At 38.9% G+C, this 21,326-nt stretch overlaps 1 protein-coding gene across 2 annotated transcripts; it reads right to left on the bottom strand.

Moving 5' to 3' along the window:
• Positions 1 to 6,990: 6,990 nt before the first annotated feature.
• LOC116317172 (kelch-like protein 12) lies at positions 6,991 to 21,294 on the bottom strand. Of its 2 annotated transcripts, XM_039604828.1 has the most exons (13): positions 21,005 to 21,294; positions 18,640 to 18,866; positions 18,313 to 18,466; positions 16,984 to 17,201; positions 15,581 to 15,730; positions 15,351 to 15,465; positions 15,159 to 15,265; positions 14,138 to 14,333; positions 13,858 to 14,016; positions 11,588 to 11,686; positions 10,551 to 10,737; positions 8,126 to 8,172; positions 6,991 to 7,979 (listed from the first exon to the last, which is right to left on the bottom strand). In XM_039604828.1, exons 2-13 carry the CDS (start codon positions 18,820 to 18,822, stop codon positions 7,627 to 7,629), a joined length of 1,968 nt encoding a protein of 655 aa, XP_039460762.1. In that variant the 5' UTR covers positions 18,823 to 18,866; positions 21,005 to 21,294; the 3' UTR covers positions 6,991 to 7,626. The 2 variants fall into 2 exon arrangements, with proteins under 2 accessions (XP_039460762.1, XP_031591719.1); XM_031735859.2 differs by lacking the exon at positions 8,126 to 8,172 and having other exon boundaries at positions 7,707 to 7,979; positions 20,802 to 21,292.
• Between the last annotated feature and the right edge of the window lie 32 nt (positions 21,295 to 21,326).

The raw sequence follows: 21,326 nt of genomic DNA, 5'->3' as shown, positions 1-21,326 counted from the left end.
CTCTGTTTTATAAAGTTATACAGTTTTCTTTTGTCTTCTTTTGGCTCCTTTGTTTAGCAGAATGAAAAAAAGGAATAGACATTAAAGCGTGCTTTCAAATTCTACTGAAGGAAAACAGTGATCAAAAATATAATGCATGCGTTGGCTACATTATAAAACTGTTGGGTTGTTACATTTTCTGGAGTCAAGGAGTAGCTATTAACTACTTAGCCCCTCCAAAGGGTCAGATGATAAATATAAGTAGTCTAAAGATTGGTTTAGAGAAAAGAAGATACAGGTCTGTCAATCATTTTTCCCTTTTGACCTGAAAACAAACATTTAAAACAATTTAAGAGGGAAAATCTTTTTGGTTATACTGCTGAATTTAACCTGGTAAACCTTCAGTAAGTAGTAGCCACCTGCTGATAAACAAGTACACTTGGTTAACTGACCATCAGCAGGTGTGAGTACCACCATAAAAGCAGAAGGCTGGTGGTTTACTGGTCTGGAGCATTCAGGTGTGGGTTAACACAACGTCAAAGAAGAGAGACACAATCAATGATCTGAAAAAAAGAACTGTTTCTACACATCAATCTGGAAAGTTTTCAAGGTCATTTCTGAACAGTTTGAAGCGAATCAGATTATTCATAACTGGAAAACGAGACAGTTGCCAGAGTGGACATCCCAGAAAATTTGCCAAAGTTGAACTGTAACTGTAACAAGCATGGCTTGTTTGGAGGGATTGTGAAGAGAACGGCAGAAGTTTAGCAAAATTCTTGTTTAAAAAAACATAGCTTGGTGACCTGTGTGTATTTTCAGTGATTTGAACAAAGCTTTGAGACTTTTCAACCATTAATATCTATGCACACTTACAGATTTACACACACTGTTTGGGATACGCACACACAAATCTCTGCGCAGATCGAAATACATACACGTGGCTTAAGATACACACGTACAAATGGTTTCGCTACAATAATGGCCTGAAAAAGGCTGTTCGTCTAAAAGGAACATGGCAGCACAGCTTGCACAGGTATTTTCGAGCAAAACAAGTCTTCTGGAAAAACGTCCTCTGGACATATGAGACGAAAGTGGAGATGTTTGGCCACAATGCACAATGTCACATTTGGCAAAAACCCAACACAGCATATCAGCACAAACATCTCGTACCAACTGTCAGCACAGAAGTGGAGGGGTGATGATTTCAGGCTTGTTGTGCAGCCACAGGACACCTTGAAGTCACAGAGTTGAGCATGAACTCTTCTGCATAAAAAAGTATTCAAGAATAAAATTCGTGGCTATCTGTCCCCACAGTTAAAAGTTATATTGAAATTGTTTGCTACAAGACAATCATCCCAAGCACATGAGCAAAACTACAACAGAATATCTACAAAAGAAAGAAAGAAAGAAACTGCAAAGCAAACTTCAAACTGACTGAAATGCTGTGGTGTGCCGTGCATAAACAAATACCTGCAAACCTGAATGAACTAAAACAACATTGTAAAGAAGGGTGGGACAAAATTCCTCCACAATTATGTGAGAGAGTGATAAGGTCATACAGAAAACAATTACTTTAAGTTATTCCTGCTAAAGGTGGTTCTACTAGCTTCTGAGTCATGGAGTGCACTTTTCTAAGAATTGCACAGAGCCCTGAGAAAAATACATGAAGAACCTTAAGAATATCAGCATGTATTGCAAAAATATTAAACTTGAAAACATATTTGATTTATTACTCAGGTTTGCATTTACATACATTTTCTGTTGAAGATCTCTACAAGAAAGTATCTTCCTCGCATTTGTGCCATGAAATCTTATATTTCTCTTTTATTAAAAAACCTGTTGGAATGATCCTGTGTCATCATTTGCTGGTTTTGAAAGCAGTCTTTCAACAGTATCTGATTGCTCTGTTTAGCATTCATCAAATCAAAGCTTCAGATATCTGTCAGATAGCATTTCCTTTCTGGAATAAACGTATTCAGTGGTGGGAAAAGCACCCATTGTTAGAGATATTACCAGATTTACATTTGGTGAATGCGAGTCTGAAACTCCCCCAAAACAAAACAGCTATGAGAGGCAGGGCTCAGTAAGGGCTTAACTGCCAGCATTAGAAAAGTAAAATAACATTTAGCAATGCATCAATGTGCAAACAAAGTAATTAATTGTCTTAATTAGTAGCTTGACATTTCCACTTTGTAACTTTTTAACTCCACCATTTTTCTTTTTAATGTATTAATTTGACATTTTATAAAATGTTTAGGAGATATTCATCCTTTTTTCCTACCAGATTATCTCATGATGCTTTAGAGGTGCCAAATCCCCAGTTTGAGAACTACTATAGTACCTAAAGAGTCATTTTTAATAGTTAAAATTAGCAATAATTAACAGTAAAATGCTATTATTGTGTTCATGCTAGGCCTACAAGTCTCACTGAGTACTTTGTTTATTACCAAACTTTTACTTGCACACATAGTGTATAACAAAAAGTCACACATTATATTCTAAAGCACTAACTACTGTATAATATCAAAGCCTGGGTGAACAGGGGTGCTGAAGGTGCTGCAGCAGCCCCTGGCTGATGGTAGAGGACCTGCAAGTCTAGAAATACAGCTGAGTCTTGTTAAATTGAATTGTGTCAGTTATTTATTTTTAATTTGTAATTCAGTGCCACCATGGACATTAGTCTATTATTAATCATTAGTCAGTGATGTAATGCTGTCACAGGCCAGAAGGCCAGTATTTGGGAGTTGACTCAAAAGCGGTTTGCAGTAGGCCCACACTGTAGGTGGTGTTGGATGGATGGAACAGCGAGATCCACCTCTAACCCTGGAAACAGAGGCGGCTGGTAACCTAGGGACACTTCGAAAGGCGAGAGACCAGTAGCAGATGAGGTAAATAAATTGTGTGTGTACTCCTACCATGGGAGTTGTGAGGTTAAGCCTCTCAGTTTGGCCATTGGTCTGCAGGTAGAATCCAGAAAAGAGGTTGACCTTGGTCCCAATGCCGTGCAGAGGGTCTTCCAGACCTGGGAAGTCAACTGAGGGCCCTTGTCTGAAACAATCTCCAATTTGTTCCCCTCCTCAAAGGGGAACAAAATGCGCGAATATTGAGGACCTGTCTATTATAGAAGGGATTATGGTCTTACTGGAGGAAGTGAGGAGACCAGTAACAACGTCCAAAGCTATGTGGGACTATGGCCTGTGAGGTGTGGTTAGGGGTTGGCGCAAACCTGAGGGTCGTTTGGAGTTATTCTTCCTGCATGCACAGATGGAACATGCTGCTACATAATCTTTAACATACTTTTCCAGAGCGAGAGAAGAAGGCACATGGCTGAAGCTTATTAGAGGGGTCAACTATAAACTGTTAAGGTGTGTAGGTGACCCAGAACTTTTTTTTTCCATATAGTGTATATAGATGTTGGAGAGTCATAATAATTACTTGAAAATTAAGTTAATCTAAAGGAGCCAGTTGAGGCTGTTCGGACAGCAGACTAGAATGCCCCCTAGATGTCTCCTAGGTGAGTTGGTTCAAGCATGTCCTATCAGGAGGAAATGGCCCTGGGGTAGACCCAGGACTGGCAGGGAAAATGAATTGGTGTCCCCATGATGAGCTGGAAGAAGTGGCAGGGATAAAAGGAAATATGGGCTTCTCTTCTTAGACTGCTGCCCCCACGACCTGAACCCAGAAAAGCCTGGAGATACTAACACAATACATAGACTGAGCATGTCATGTTTCTAAATATTTAAACTGAAGTTGTGCAGTGATAACATTGATGAATCGTCCCCTTTACTGTATTGTGAATGGTGCATCCAACTATTCTGTTTGCCAGTTTGTTGCTAGCTCAGCTGACAATGTGTTCTGGAAATATGCAATGTAATGACTATCTGCTGAAACATCTACTAAAACCTCAGAGTTTCCGCCACTGGGTGGACCTTCCCTCCCTCTGAAATTTAAATGCAACCCTTCAAACATATGGTCCAGAACAAAGACATGAAAAAGATGGACGTAGCTAAGGTGAAGTCCCACTTTGAAGTCTTGAGAAGAGCATTTTTGCTGTTCCCATCTTGGTGTTTTGAATCCGGACGTGAATAGCAAGGGGCAAGTCAGACTCTGAGTTCACACTCTCACTGGCCAACGACTTGTCAGTCACAACTGGTTAAGAAAGAATACCTAAAAGGACCAAAATGTACAAAATGAACTTATGTTTCTTATAAAATGAGTGACTGAGGACAGAAACCCATCAGGAAACTCACCAGTAATGTGATCACAGAGGTCAAATCTGAGGATCATTTTCCCATGAACTACATGACCCCACATGTGCAGACAGAAACACAGAAACACACACACACAGACATGATCTGTGTCCCTGATGTGCAATAGTACCAAGTGCAATTTTTCCTACTATAACAAAGCATTTTATTCTATTTTGTATAGTATGTTATTTTCCTTTATCTTATACTATTCTATTGAGTTTTTCTTAATTTTTATTACTCTTAACTTTTACTTTCTGCCATGACCAAAAACTAATAAAGGTTTATCTTATCATATCTGAAGAACCAGAACCACAGGTAGCCTGGTGGCTTCTCAGACCCAAAAGTTACATCTGTCATTTTTACTTTCTGTGATCTTGAGCGCAGAGAGCTGTTTTCCTTAGTATATCATCAAATTATGTTGTAATATTTTCAAGTTTTAAAAGTTTGACCCTTACCATTCGCAACCCCCACAGTCATTGGATCCACAGCCAAACATCCCCAAAATCTAATTAATAATAATAAAACAGTAGTTTTCTTTCCTTTAAAAAAAAAAAAAAAGTAGAACATTTTAAGTGCCACATATTAAAATACTCTTGATTTCCAAAGACTTCCCCTGAGCGGTTCCTGGTGCTGTGCCACTCTGTGCCTTTTATGCTCTTCTTCTGGTTTTATATTTTTATTCTGGGACTCCAGTAGAGTAACTGTGAATGATTCACAGTTCAAAGAAACGCTTATTTATCTTATACTGGTAGCTGGCACTCACCTCTTAATGCGAAATTTGAGGCACATTTAATGTTGACATAATCCAAATATTTCAACATTTTAAAGGGTCTCTGCCAGAGAAGCTTGAAATGTGAACATCAATGAAAACGTCATATTCCTTTTAATTTTTATGGACCATTTTCAAACTTCACAACAATATACTACACCATGGGGGGCATGAGTACCTAGGTTGGCAAAGCATTTGGCCTTGACCTTCATTGTTAGTGCCCAAAGACAAAGTTGACCTTGAAAAACAGTTCCAAGAGACCATATCTAATAATATATCATATGAAAAGGCATGGAGAGAGCTGTACAACACATTTTAGTACAATGCCCTACAACGTCACAATGATGCCATAAAGCTTTACAAAATCACATGCATGAGTATATCTTAAAAATATAATTTCTTATAACTTATAAAAGCCAAAGATTTCAGCCAGTTCTGCTCCAATCATATGGGCAAAGATAATACAATACACCATTAAGCATTACATATTTACTATGTAATACTTCAAGGTCATAGGTCAAAGGTCAGACATCAGCATGTTGCAATAAAAACATCAAAGTTTTAGTATAGACCTTGCTCTTCGGAGGGGGGAGGTGCTGGTCTCTGAGCGCTCTTGTTGGTTATATGATGTTGCCTCGCAGTTGCATAAGCTCATCACTCCTTCGGCCAGATAAGCTAAAAATTGCCTCCTACCTCTTTTTCCAAATAATTTTTCCAAAACTTTGATAGAAAATGCCATGAGGTCAGGGAAAGGTGTTAAGGAGATTTTATAAGGAGTTGGAAAAGCATGCTGTGCAGTGATTTCAGTTACACTCACACTACGTGTCTTAATGAAATGAAGGCAGAGATTGTTGACATAGGTTTACTGTGTATACCCAGTGCTGTTCCACACAAGACATATAACAGAGAACCATAGGTGAAAAACATCACCTAATTAGAAAAGTATTTACTTCTTTTTTTCAAGACAGATGAATAAAGAGCCTATAAATTGAAATGAAATGTTTGTCACATTGAGATTTTTTGCTCATCCTGTCCACACATTATTTTCTCTTCCTGCCAACGAGATGATCGTTGTTATTAAAGCTTTCTGTGACTTAAGTTGGAATAATCAATGATTACAAAGGTAACAATAGAGCAAAAACAGAACTAGTGCAAATAGAATTTTATTAAACTTTAATGATCATTTAAATATTCCTCATCTCATTTTTTAAATATATAATTTTATGTTCTTTGTGTAAGGCAAAAATGTAAGACATTAAGTCATAATATGATAATTTCACAGCTCACCTGTGGCTTTAAGATGTTGGAAAGTTTAAAATATGTCTGAAGTGAAATGGAAAAAACATTCCTAATTAATATTTATGTAATCTGTGCCACCTGTCAGTTGATAGGTTTTAAATCTGTTTCTATGCCCGTGAATCTCTTTGAACATTTACACGTGATAGTGGGGTATAAAAAAATAAAAATAAATCACAGATTTTTTTGAACAATGACAGATGGTGCACTTTTATGAGCTGTGGAATGGCATCATCGCTTTTCCTTTTATAAAGAACGGCCCAATGCATCCTCTTCTAAAGGCGGTAATGAAGGAAGCAAATAATCTTCTCAGTATTTAGAACAGCAGTCCCCAACCCCCGGGCCACGGACCGGTCCGTGAGTTGTTTGGTACCGGGCCGCAAGAGTTGAGGCTTGAGTGTAAAATTCATGGTTTTTATCGTTAACCTGGTTTCCCTGGGTGTTTTCCCATGTGTTATGAATAAATCTTCTTTTTTTGGTACCGGTGCTGGTTTTATTTTGTTGTATTTATCCCCAACACCTTAAAGGCCGGTCTGTGAAAATACTGTCGGACATAAACCGGTCTGTGGCGCAAAAAAAGTTGGGGACCGCTGATTTAGAAGATTTCACTGTGGCTCCCATTCAGTCATGAACCTTCCTCAGCAAATTTGTCTTCTCTGTCAACAGGTGGTTCAGATGTATCACAGATAATCTTAACTGGTTCTCATTGTGTTTATTTACTTCCCAGGCAACAGTGATGTTAGGAGTGTATCATACATTTACATCCAAATCTATACTCTGAGGAAAGAAAAATAAATCACAAGCACCTCATACTTGAATTTTCAAAGTTGCCAAATCGAGGAACAAATGAATCAAGAACCAATGGATACAAATCAGTCATTTTCTAAAACAAAAACATCTCTAAATATATCTTCTGAGAGAGAGAGAGGGAGAGAGAGAGAGAGAGAGTATGTATGAAACATATTAAAGTGATTTTAATTAAAAAGCACTGTTTACAGGTAGGGGTTGAATTACTGACTCATTAACAACGTTGCAAATGCCAAATGAGTTCACCTGATAACAAGCTAATGTAGGGCAACGATCATCAAAGTCAAATGGGAGGCAACATGGATGCTCACCGCTTGATGTAGGCCAATGTCATAAGGCATATAGCAGCAACTGGAGCCTGAATCTGCTCCATTGTATTTTGTTTTCTTATCATGAGTAGAAATATATTGCACTTTGAAGACAAACTGAAAAAATAATCTCACAGGTAACGACAGACACAAGTACCACAGAAGAGAGTCATGCATGTCCTGATGGGCTCCTTGGAGGCCTCTTTTGAGGTGAAGTCTACCACGGTGAAGCTGAATCTCTGTAGCACGGTCCGAGTTGCGGAGAGTTAACCGTCCTTTGGAGGAGGCAGCCCAAACTGCTGCGCTTCATAATCTTTTGAGGGTATCTATTTGCATACTGGTGAACAGACATCTCCCTTCGCGGCTGTGTTTTAGAGGCATTTAAGCACAGTTTAGCTGCCTGCCCTCCCGCTTGCTTTTCCTCTTGTGGTTCTTGGCAAACGTCACTTTTCTCGTAGAACACAGACGCCCGCGTCACACCGCTGGGTTGCCATCGAGGTAACAACTTCCCAAGAGTCGATAACTGGGTCGTAACATTCGATACTGCTGAGGAGAGAGTTCCCGTCATATCTGGAGAAATGGAGAGGAACTGAGAGTTTGAACCACAGCAGGAAACACAGAGCTGAGTGAAGCCACTGAACAAGATGACATTACTACTGTCTGACAAGCCTGCTGCAGAATGCTGTACCGATTCCAAGTTAAATCGGACAATTCACCTTCAACCCTGAAACACGTTGTGTCTATAGCTGTCTTCGTAGTGGTACTATGAAGAACAAAGATGAAAACACAGTAGTAACAGCTGCTCAAATATCACTAATGTACAGTTGTATACATGGAGGCTAATATATGCACTAATATTTGGTTAAATGTCTCAGCAAGTTGCACTTCAACCAGATGCTCTTGGTGGCCATCAATAAGCTTCTGGCATAATTCTAGGTGGATATTTGATCACTGGTCTTGTTTGGCAGAATTGATTTAAATTAGGTTGGTTTCCTGGCAGTAGGTTTGGCTTTTAAGCCACGTCCACAAATTTTCAATATGATTGTTGTTAGGGCTTTGAGAAGTTTTGATGTATGCTTGGGCTCATTGTCCTGTTAGAGCCCCCAGTTGTTTCCAAGTTTCAACTGTCTAGGTATTGATTTCAGGTGAAGTTAAAGAATTGAATCCACTTTGTGCAATTTACCAGCACCACTGGCAAATAAAAGCCCCAGAGCATGATGCTACCACCACCATGCGTGTATAGTGTTCTTTGGTCTGAAAGCCTTGTCTTTACTCCTCCAAACATGCTTCTTGTCATTGTGGTCAAATAGCTCAATCTTTGTCTCGTTTGACATTGCATGACTTTCATGCCCACGGTCAGTGCATGTAAATTTCTGACCACAATAATTTGTCTGCTAACAATATGAATGCAAAGATAAAATCAGCCTATTTTAAGAGAACCCACCATCCTTATTTTCAGCTGTGTATATATGGAATATACTGAAATAGCTTTAGATGCTTCACAGTTCATGATTATTTATCTTATCCTGGGGCTTTGTGCAGTCAGTTCATCTGTCTGAACAACCCAGATTAGTTTCCTTCCCCTGCCCTGTTATTATGTGTCATATGTAGATATGACAGAAAATAAGGAAATGTATCATAGGTCATCTTTAGCATCATGATTAGGACACCTTACCTAAGAGTGTTAGCGATAATTTATGAGTTGTCTCTGTAGCTCAAATTGCTCTGAATTTAAACCACTTACAGATGCCATGCTCATGTGTGGTTTTGATAAACAGTTTGGGCTTTGTCACTTTGGGGAATTCTGAAAATGAAATGCACTGAATGTTTAAGAAGAAGATTTCAATTAGACTGAAATGCTAGAAGGGTAGAAAAAACAGGAAAAGGCAAAACACAACAAAGACAAACCAGGGACTGCTTTGGTGAAAGGTGTGTTACTTGAGAAAATACAATAAAGGAAACAATGTTTTAAGTATCAGATGAGCGAGTCTGAAGGCTCATTAGATGTCAAGAAACTAGTGTTAATGTACTATGAAACATGACTGTGCATTGCAGAAAAAAATGAACAAATGAAAAAATAAACAAATCTGTGTGCTTTGCCTGTAGCTTCTAGTGTTTGCATCTCCACTGCAGTCACTGAAATTAATGACCAGGCTGAACCCACTAAGGTCGGTCTCAACCTCAGTTTGTATTAGTTCACATTTTTGCTCAGCTTTACTGTTTTCTTTTCAGTTCAGTTTACTTTCACTTCGTTTCCAGAGACAGTGTGCTTGTTTTGAGTTGAGCTTTTATGGTTTGAAAATGTTTAGTTTAAGTGTCAGTTTAGTTTTTCTGTTCCGGGAGTATTCGTCATGAGCATGACTCAAGAAGGTCAGAACCTGTATTACAATACAAGCACAAGGCTCACAACCATGTGGGCACCCCAGTTTGAGTAAACATAATGTCCTCCTTATGTTTGTTGTGCTTACATTTTTGAACCAATATACTAAAACTAAAGCATGTTTTTTTATGTTTTAATTATTTTTTCTAAGGATGCAGTATTGTTTCAGTAACTATAATAAACTGGGGTCTGACCCAAGGCAGATAAATGGAATATGGTGGGATTACATTATGCATTCACGTTAAAAAACATTTCCTTTATGCAATCCTTAAAATTCTTATGTCTGTGTGCAGACTTGTTGGAAATACATATGTGATCTATTCTTTAATCTTAATGTGCGCACTGTATGCAGGGAGCTATGGGACATTCTTTCCGTACACGAGCTGCTCTATGCTGAGTAAAATAAGGAACAAAACCCATAATCTCTGTAAAAATACATTTTGAGGGTCAGTCGAAGCCTGAGTGCTCAAAAGTCATTTTTTTAGTGCTAAATTCTCTAATTGTGTTTCTCCACACAGCGTGAAGGGATTCGTCGTGTTATCACTGGGACAGAAAGCAGTCAGTAGACTTGAGAGACCTTTCTTCATAAAGCATTTCTATGCACAGTAACGATCATGTATTCAAACTGGTTTCACTTCATAGTCTACATGGAAAGAAGGCACAATAACCCAAAAGCCTGCCAATATTCATATCATATGTGAGTGCTGTATTAAGTAAAACCCCTTTAAGACTATTGTCACAGAAATGGAACTCTTTCTTACCCGGCGATGGCGTAGAGTCGCCCTCGGAGAACGGTGGCTCCTACGTAACACCGAGGAGTCGTCATACTGGCTACAGTGGTCCAGTAGTCTGTTCTGATGTTGTAGACTTCGACAGAGTCGAGGTGTGAAACGCCATCAAACCCTCCCACTACATAAATGTGGTCATTGAGCAAAGCCACACCGGCCCCTGGAAACAGCAGGAAGGCGTCAACAGACAGCAGCACAGCTCGCAGGAATTTGGATCGGATATCAGTGTGACCATAGCTCAAAAAGTTGTACTGAGGATCTGTGACAGTGGCCCATTTTATGTATGATGTTGTGTTTACTACACCATGCATCAGCAGCAGTGTGAATGGGAGAGCTAACAAAGCATCAAGGAAACGGCAAAAGGTCAGCTGTCTGGAGGAGATGTGTGCTTCCCACGCCAACAGCTTCTTGTTATATGCCTGAACTTGCAACTTCAAATTGTTGCAGGTTTTTTTTAGTCAGCAGCAAACTGTGGTCAAGTCTGTTAACATGACTGAAACACAAGAAAACTTTCAAAACCAGTATCTCTTGCTCAATTATTTTCACTGTCTTTAAGTTTAGATTAACATTTGATTGGAAGCTTTTAGAAATATTAAATAAATAATTTTACAAATGAGGCAAATAACATGGTCTCTGTTTATGTTTTATTTTTAAATAAATACCAATCCATGGGCATGTGCAGAGAAGGGATAATGGATACACATGACAAAGGATGCCGAGCATGAGGAAAAAACAGACCACAGAGGGGGTTAATGGGTGTAGTGAAGGAGGACATGCAGAGGGTTGGTGTGACAGAGGAGGATGCTAGGGATAGGTGAGATGGAGGAAGTTGATCTACCATGGGAACCCAAAACAAGGGAGCAGCCGAAATTAGAAGACAATAACTTGTAGTGGATTGGTACTCGATGTCAGCAGAAAGTCAAAACCAAGCCATCGGTAATGTATCCAAACTGGAAAAAAGATGGATTGGCGCATCCCTAATGTTTTATTCCATTTGTTTTCTTACCTACCTGACCGTTTGGTGGCCATGGGTGTGACACTAGTCCAGTGGCCTGTGTGTGGGTCATACCGCTCCACCGAATTCAGGATGTTTAGCCCATCATAGCCACCTGTGAAGAAATGGATGGTCAGAAAACTAATCATGATGAGCTTGTTTATGCTGCTGTTCAACAGAGTTCTAACTAAAGATTGTGATGTCTCCCACTGGCTTGTAAATTCTTTATTGTGAAGACTCAAGCTGAGCGTTTTGGCACTCGCCATCTTAACTTTTTAAAATGCTCATTTTGTAGCAACTTGACAGGCCCACTCAAAAGCACCTTCTGCTTTGTCATCCTAAAAGACATTATGCTGCTTAGCATGCACATGCAAACATAAAGACTGACTGAGGACACATATCAGGAAAGCTGAGGTCCATTTTTCCATTCACTTCGGTAAAATCAAATTTCTTTCTAAAGGGAATCAGGGATAGGTTTCACTTTTCAGACCCAGAAGCTACGTGCACCTTGTATATGACGTTTATAGTTAAAATCTTTTTGGTTCATTTTATGAGCTAAAGCAGAGATTACCTTTGAGGTCAGAAGGAGAATATAAACTGTTTCCTAAAGAAATCTTAACCAAAACGCTTTATAACAAATGTTATAAACCACATGATTAACCGAAAAACCTGCCAAAAACAAACAAACAAAAAAAAAGACACATTAACATAGTTTTCTTGACATGAAACAAAGCTGAAATGATAACTCAGTTTTTATATTTGCCTGTACTGGAAAACATGGAGTTCTCATTGCATTGTGGGTTGCTTGTAGCTTTAATGTGTCTGTCAGAGGTTAGTCAGCTATCAAAGTAATTTATCCTGTACGAGTTTTTGAGAGGAGTCCAATGACTGAGTACAAACTGCCTCCTGACATCTTCTGAGGGAAACCGACTGTGGATAAACTCTTTAGTCGAGCAGCCAAGAATTACTACTGTCATAAATGATGAGGAGCTCTAAAAGACACACCTGCGGAATGGTTATTGCTGGAGAAAATGAAGACAGCTTCTACGAAACTGATGGTAGAGTGTTTCAGAACAAGCGACTATGTTAAATTGGTTTTACTTCATGCTTTCATTGTTAGAGAAAAGGAGGAAAAGAGGGTGAGAATTAGTCTTATATTCACACACTGCATGTATAAAATGGTAGTAGCTTCATGATTTGAAAAACTAAGCCGATGTGTATTCTTTCTAATCGAGCGACTTCTCTGGTTGCAAAAACAAGTGTCTACTGCTCAAGTGATCTCTGACCTCAGTCTACCCTTTCTCGATGAGTTTATGGTTTCAATTGCTAGTTTCAAGTCTTAAAGAATACAATGTGTGTTCGTTTCTTAGAATACCATCTTCACTAGAGTCAAAAAGATCAATAAAATGTAGGTGTTATGACTTTAGCTGAGACCGAGAGGAGAGACAAATCTCTGGGAGGGTTGCGTCAGGAAGGGCATCTGATGTGAAAACCTTCTAAATCAAATATGCAGAGCTACACACTGGTGACCTGTAGCTTCAGCGCAAATCAACACCCAGCATTTCCAACTCTTCTGCTCCACCTATAAAGGCTTGCTAAATTTTCCAATCAACGAAAATAAAAATCAAAAGAAAGTAAATGGATGAAAAAGAAGAATCAACTGTAGAAAACTCCACCATTCTCAGTGACACAGCACTAGCCATAATAGTTTGACGTGTGCATTTTCAGTCATAGTGACTACTTAGATTGGTACTCAGTCATCACAACATGGAAAACTTCTGCTTAAGGGGAAATCTGAGCATAGGGTGCCCCTTGAATGTAGTAAATTTGAAAATGAAACGTTTAAGATTTTAAAGAAGAAAAAAAAAAGGGAAAGGCAAAGCACAACAAATATAAACCAGGGACTGTTTTGGTGAAAGGTTCGTTACTTCACATAATGATAAAATACAATCAAGAAAACCATGTTTTAAGTATCAGATAAGAGAGTTTGAAGGCTCATTAGATGTCAGAAACATTGGAGCAAAAGCTGAACAAATGAAAAACAAATCTGTGCTTTGCCTGTAGCCCCCAGTGTTTGCACTTCGACTGCAGTCACTGAAATCAATGACCAGGCTATTTTTTCATGAATCATTACGATATGAAAACTTCCAGATGTTGACGGATGAAACAGTCATGGGTTATAGGTCTGTGTCCACCTTTTATATACAGTCTATGCTGGTTTTCAGGTTAATATTTGGGCCCATGTGATAATGAAATTTTGATGACTGTGTATTTTTGTCTCCATACCTAGACAGTATATAAGCCCGCTGGCCACCACCAAACCAGCTCCTTCTCTAGCCGTCTGCATATCACCCAGCATGCTCCACTGGTCGATGTTTGGATCATATCGCTCCATGCTGGTATGACGCCGACTGCCATCGAAGCCACCAGCAACATAGATCATATCTGTCAAGAGCCAATAACACCACAGCTCTCTGATTAAACACGAAAAATGGAGATGGACAAAGAAAATCACCGGTGATTTCAGAGAAGGGAGTAAGATCACTGAGCACAGAATGTCTCTGACCTCCAAGTGTTGTAGCTCCAGCAAGGCCTCGCCGAACATTCATGGTGGCGACGGTGTACCAAACACCGTCCTCATCCGCTGTGTAGTCCAGGCACTCCACGGAGCTGAGCCGCGACCGGCCGTCATAGCCCCCGATCACATAGACTCGATCGTGCAAAGAAACTGTGGCCACGTAACGCCTTTTCCGTGCAATATTCTGTTTAAGACACAAGTGTCAAACTCATTTTAGTTCATGGGCCACATACAGTCTAATTTAATCTACAGTGGGCACTGCATTGTAACTAAAAAGAAGTCAATTCTGCAGACATGAACCAAAGCCAGAGCAAAGACACGTGAACTGAAATCTATTGGAATTCTTTTCAAAGTAAAGATGATAGTAGAAATCTATCTTCCAGGGAAAAAGCTTTTCAAAATCCTATGTTTGGGGAAAGACAGGAAACTCTTTAAGCTGAGCTGCTTTTCACTATACTTGTTATCACTATAATTAAAGTAAATTTAGATAATTCTTCACAATAACTGCAAAAAAGAGGTGTTCAAACTTGCTTTTAGAATAACTTTTGCCATTTTGAGATTTGAGAAAGCTGAAAGCAGAAGCCTGAGTAAGACAACCCTTAACCCTACACTCTCACAAATTTACCAGCCATTAGAAAATACTGTATTCTGTAGAAGTCATTTTAATTTTAAAGGTTATTTTTTATTCTTTATTAAGCTATTGATTTACAAAACAGGTGCTGAAAAGCCTGAGATGCCTTAATAAAAATCTATTTCAACAATATTTCACTTTACAGATCAAAGCTGTACAGTTTTCGTTTCTGAAGAGGATTTCATGTGTTCATGATTCAAACAACTTCACTTTTAATTTTCTGTCCATTTCTTGTGTAATGTTGGCATCATGAAAAACCTTGCATTTCATTGACGAATTGGAAGCAATTTATGAGTTCAATAACATTTTCACACTTTGCACAGCATGTTTGACACCCCTGGTTCAACAGCCAAATACATGCACCAAATTAATACTTACAGGTAGAAAGCTCCACTCTTGAGTTTTGGGATCATATTTTTCAACTATGTCTATTGGTGACTGCTGGCTGCCAAACCCACCGATAACCAGCAGGACTTCTTTGGCACCTTAAAAGAAAATAACGTATTTTACAAAGCTTCTGTCTACAAGACAAGCATTTAGCTAAAGTGCAGTTGAAAACTGGATTCCTACCTAATCTGGCTTGTGTGCGTGGGCCTTGCATCTCACTCCTCAGCTCCGGTCTTAAGTGGAATTTCTTGGCTTCGTCAACAAGGTCTCGACATGGCAGGCTACACCGAATGAGAGGCTAAGACGAGTAAAAACTTGCTTAATTACGGTGTGATAAAACTTGACAGAAAAATCTTTCATAGGAGGCTTGGCATGTGATTACACAACAACCCACAAAGCGTCGCCTGGCTCACCTCAGTATCAATGACATCTGTAATGTAGCGTGGGGTCAGCAGCGGCATCCGAACAAACTCGAGCATGTCTGGCAGGTAGGGTTCCCGCTCTTTGCGGTTGTGTTTGACCCAATTTAATACGGCCTCGAATACAGGCTCCTCCGAGTCCACCTGCATACCGACAACATGTACATTAATAACACCTGACAGTAAATCTACACAACACTGAAGGATTTGCTAACAGCTGCAATTGAACGATTGCACAAGACTGATTTTTGATGCAAGCTCTTTTTCAATAAATATAATTACTTGTGGCAAGACTAGTGGCAACAATTCAAGAGATTTCTGCAACTGCAAAGACAAAATGTACAAAGGTGAAACAGCGCAGTCTGTTAAAATAAACTTCAAATCCTCAAGGATGACAGAAAACTTTAACTGAAGGCAAATTATGCATGACTATGATTTACATGTATGGTCTGGTTTTATTTTAAAAACAACAAATATGACAGGAAAGACAATTTGACAGAACTTGTGATCTATAAATCATCATGTGATAATAACTGTGTTTTCACAAAGCGGGGTATGTGGTTGGGAAACAGGAATTTCCTGAGCACAAAGCCAAACTTAAATCAGATTCACTTCTCTGCAATTTCATTGTCAGGTCAATCCACAACACTGACTGGAACTTGGGTGGTTGGGGGGAGGTCACAGACTGATTCTGTAACAGGTTTATACTTGCTTTTCATTTTTGGCGCTTAGATTGTTGACAGACATTATAGAAGCTGTGAAAGTCAAGCTCAATTTGCATTAAATCAACTATTTGTTTTAGGGATCTCAGACTGAAATTTAACTATTTCAGTAGTAATGCAGACTAATGTTATTACACTTAACTAGAACTCGACTACAAACTAAAACTAGTTGTGATAAAAGATTTTAGTTAACTGAAATAAAACTTTGTGAACTTGCAAAACTCACTAAAAACTGCAAACTGCCTGATGAGGCTTTAGTGCATTTGTAGATATACAATGTCTATGTGACTGTGAGGCAACAGCCTTCACAAAAAGTCATGTTTAAACCGTAATTCCCTAAATCTTCCCCCTGATCAATATTCTCCATATCACAAATACTAACCAAGTAAACTGAAACTACAGAAACTAAAATGAAACTAATAAAGCCACTCTGGAAACTAACTGAAAGGGAACTGAATAAAAAAAGTCAAAATGAAATAAAAATAAAAACCAATTAGAAAATTATAAAACTATAACACTAACTTTCATGCAGACAAAAAAAGTTAACAGGCAACTTTCAGGCGCTTGGAGTAACAAATTTTACATCATCCAGCAACAAAACAAAAAGCAGCATTCACAGCACATTTAAAAAGATCTTCAAAGAGAAGCAAGCCTCCCTGCATGCAGTTTTCCTACCTGAATTTCGTCACATTTTATTAGCTTTTCCACTTCTGTCTGGCTCAGCAGCATGAACTCCTCATGCTGAACCACCTCGGAGAAATGCTTCTGGGAGAAGAGCTCAGCGGCCTGCATCAGGTCAAGGCAGTTGTGAGTCTCTGCAAAGTCTCGAATGCCCAGACAGTTGGACGGATCGAGTTGGCTCTCCAAAAAATCACAACACGCTCTTTTCACCCCTAGGGAAGACGGAGATAGGTTTGTACACACATACTCCTACATAACTCTTTCGAAAACCAGCATTTAATTCTCTCTTAATTTGGAAACGCAGAAGGCATTTTAATGGAATAGTACCACTGTTTAATAAATGTTTCTTAGAAAATAGAATTTTAAATTGATGATTAAGCCTAAAAATAATTATTACATCACATTTTCTGCGGTTCCCAGCAGACTATAATAATTCTGGATGATATGATTAATTTTACAAACAGACTCATTCACACTATCTACAAAAATATATAAATTTGCAACATTCGCTGTCATTTTTTTAATATAAGATTATATGGCGTCTGCTAAGATGAGCTGGATATGGTGGCCAGGGAGCGGGAAGTCTGGGCACTCCTGCTTAGACTGCTGCCCACTCATCCTGGCAGAAGATAGATGGATGCATGGATTTTCCCAGGTGCTATACAAGGTATGAATACTGAATACAACACTGCGTGATTGATTGATTACACTGCTGTAACTGAGGTTCGAATTAAGCCCTTACGTTGTTGCATGAATGGATTGAGGAATTAAAGATGATCCATTTAAATCTGTAACTGGATGAGTTTCCCAGTTACTAACGTTTGCGAAAGTGACTTATTTCAACAGGCCTGCTTACTAAAACTCCAAAATCCAACATTACAACAACCCAGTTTATTCTACCAGCTGCACATAAACTGACCTAAGTCATGCTAAAACTAATACATTACTGCCTGCAAGAGGAAACAATTCAAACTTTGTAATACCTGGTAAAACGTATCTTTGAGGAAACTGAATAATACGTTTCAAGATCTGGGGTTACAGTCGTGAAAAGATGGCTTAGGCAAACTCTTTAATCATTATGTTTATTTTCTTTAATCATAACATTGCACTTTAATTAACATGAACACTGTAAATATGCCACATTTACCCATACACACTAATTCTTATCAGCAGACCGTGGTAAACAGACATAATTATATTATGTTATATTAATATGTTAAACAAAGTTATAAAAGCTCAAAACACAGAAGCTTCTGAAGACAATGTCAAAACCAGAGACAATTATTAGAAACTTTTTAACTCAAGGTACAGCTCTGAACTTACCTTTGAGCTGTAGCAAACACGCTGCAGGGAGCAGCTCTTGTACGTTCTCCACCGTGACGAGCACAGTCTCTGTGTAGACAAAGTCCAACAAGATCTCCATAGTGGATGCCGTGAGCCCCTGAATGTCGACAAAAGATTTCCCCTTTTCTGCAAGCTACAGAGCCAAAACAACACATTTATTTGAAGGATTACTTTTGAGAATCATCCTGCATTTTAGGCAAATGTAACACCACCTTAAAACACCCAGAAAGGCCAACAAAGAAAAAAACAGAATAAAAGAGTGCATCAGGAATGTAACTGGGGCATCTATTTTTCAAACATTATTACCTCGCTAGTGAACATGGCACAAAAATAGTCACTGCAGGCAGCCAAGACAATTCGGTGAGCTGGAAAATCAGTGTTCTCCACCCTCAGAGTGATGTCGCAGAGTGTGTTGCTCTTGCGAAGTGAGTTCATTGCATTGAGGATGGATTTGGCATGGGAATTGGTCATGATGTCTTTGGGAGCCATGCTGCTTTGAGAATCCCTTACGGATCTCAAACTATTAAATGAATCTGGAAAAAAGACAGTCTATTTTGAAAACATCCTTTGGGAAGAAAGGTATTCCACAGTAAGCATAAAAGCACGCCACAATGTCACATTTTTATATACTGTACAAGCAAGTCATGCAGCTAGTGAGTGTGTGTGTCTGTCAGTAATTTGTCAGTTGGGTTGAACTGCTGGCTATTCACAAGATAAGTTTGTGACACTTTGTGGGAAATGATAACAGATTTTTGTCACTGTTTTACACCCTTTTTACAACATTTTGTAACCCCCCCCCCCCAAAAAAAAAACCTAACTGCTAATGAAAATGTACATGAAAAACCCCCCAATTTATATTAACTTTTACATTATATAATACTTACTTTGTATATATATAATTTGTATTGTGTATTATTTCTACATTTTTTTCTTGGCAAGGACAAGAAATAGCATAATTTATTCTGCTTACAGGACAGCAATGGAGAGAAAATACTGACTATCATAGAAGCACTATAGTATTTATAGTGCTGTATTTGCTCGACTTCTTGATTTATTTCTTGCAAACAATGACTTGACTTATTAAGGGGGGAAAAAGCTATCCAATCCTACCTGGCCCTGTGTAAAAACAGAATTGTTACCCTTGTTAAATCATGAATTAACTCCAATTAACCACATTTTTGGAAATCAGAGTTCAATTACACTTGCCACACTTTGGTCTGATTACTGCCACACCTACTGAATCAAGAAATCACAAGAATAGAACCTGCCTGACAAAGTAAAGTAGCCCAAAAGTGCTCAAAAACCAACATATCATGCCATGATCAAAACAGATGAGAACCAAAGTCACTGACGTCCATTTCTAAGGCTTTGGGACTCCAGTGAACCACAGTGAGAGCCACTAACCACAAATGAAGAAAAAATTGGAACAGTGGTGAACATTCACCAGAGTGGCCAGCCTACCAAAATTACTCCAAAAGCCCATCGATGACTGATCCAGGAGGCCTTAGGCATGTCTCACATTTGCCAAAGAACATCTAAATAAACCCCAGAACTTTTGAAAAAAAAAAATACTCTGAGGACTAAAGTTGAACCTTTGAAAGGTTTGTGTCCTGTTACATCTGATGTAAGACTAACACAGCATTTCACAAAAAGAACATCATGCCAACAGTGAAACACGGTGGTGGTAGTGTGATGGTCTAGGGCTTCTTGCTGTAATTCATGGAACAATGAATTCTGCTCTCTACCAGAAAATCCTGAAGAACAATGTGAAGTCATCAGTTTGTCCCATGGAGCTCAAGCATAACTTGGTGCATAACATGAGTTATGCAGCAGGATCTGAAACACATTAACAAGTCTGCCTCTTAACGGCTCAAAAAAATAAGATTTTGGACCGACCTAGTCAAATTTTGGACTGAAACCAGATTAAGATGCTTTGGCATGACCTTAAACTGGCCACTCATACTTGAAAACCTTCTAATGTGGCTGTATTAAAATCATTCTGCAAAGAAGAGTGGGCCAGATTTTCTCCACATGTGAAAGACTCATTCCCAGTTATCACAAAGACTTGACTGCGGTTCATCCTTCCAAGGGTGGTATAACAAGTTATCAAGGTTGTAGAGGGCAATTACTTTTGTCCACACAGGGCCGGGTAGGTATGAATATCTTTACTCCCTGAATAAATTAAATCATCATTTAAAAACTGCATTTTGTATTAACTGAGATTACATTTGCCTAATTTTAAAAGTTCTTTGAAGATTTCAAAAATGAAAAAAATAACAACTCAGAAATGGGGGAAATACTTTTCTCATCACTCTACTTCTTGTAGAGAGGTTTAAATGATCAGTTATTTCTATGAATAAATGCAGCATATTTAATAATGCTAGTCAAATAAATATGTGTTTTTTTTCCTTTCCAGACTTTACATTTTTGGAACATTTTTCCACTACAGTCTTGCAAATAAAACTTACCGTTAAAAGATCTGAATACTTTTTCCACCACTGGGAGGCAATAACTATAGCTACACATTAGCTAGCAGCAGCCAACGACAGCTGACGGCTAACGCCAACGCTAACAATAACAACTACGAAAACACAGCAATATAAAGTGAGCTGACGGCCAGAGGAAGACAACACATGGAGCGACACACACACAAAACAACTTATAATAATACCTGTCGCAGCAGTAAAAACGTCTAGCTAAGTTGCTCAGCTAGCTAACGTTAGTAGCACCAAAGTCCCCCTGTCCCAGTTCTTTGCTCCCAGTCGCACTGCCTAAACAAAGCCCCTCAACTACAGCTACTCCATGACGACCTCTGCCGGGTCACTCTATGCACGGCCACCGTGAGGACACATATATCGGAACGGCATCATAATAAATCTCGATGGGATTTTTATCCAGCTATAATATCCCGTTGACTAAACTGCAGCAGGTCACAGTAGCAGCAGCAGAGCAGCGACTCCACAGATTGGACGTAAACAGACCATTACGTGAGT

Source organism: Oreochromis aureus, linkage group 20 (genome assembly GCF_013358895.1).
Source record: "Oreochromis aureus strain Israel breed Guangdong linkage group 20, ZZ_aureus, whole genome shotgun sequence".
Classification (NCBI taxonomy): domain Eukaryota; kingdom Metazoa; phylum Chordata; class Actinopteri; order Cichliformes; family Cichlidae; genus Oreochromis; species Oreochromis aureus.
The sequence above is the reverse complement of the archived record's forward strand: the minus strand, read 5'-3'. Positions and strand labels throughout refer to the sequence as shown.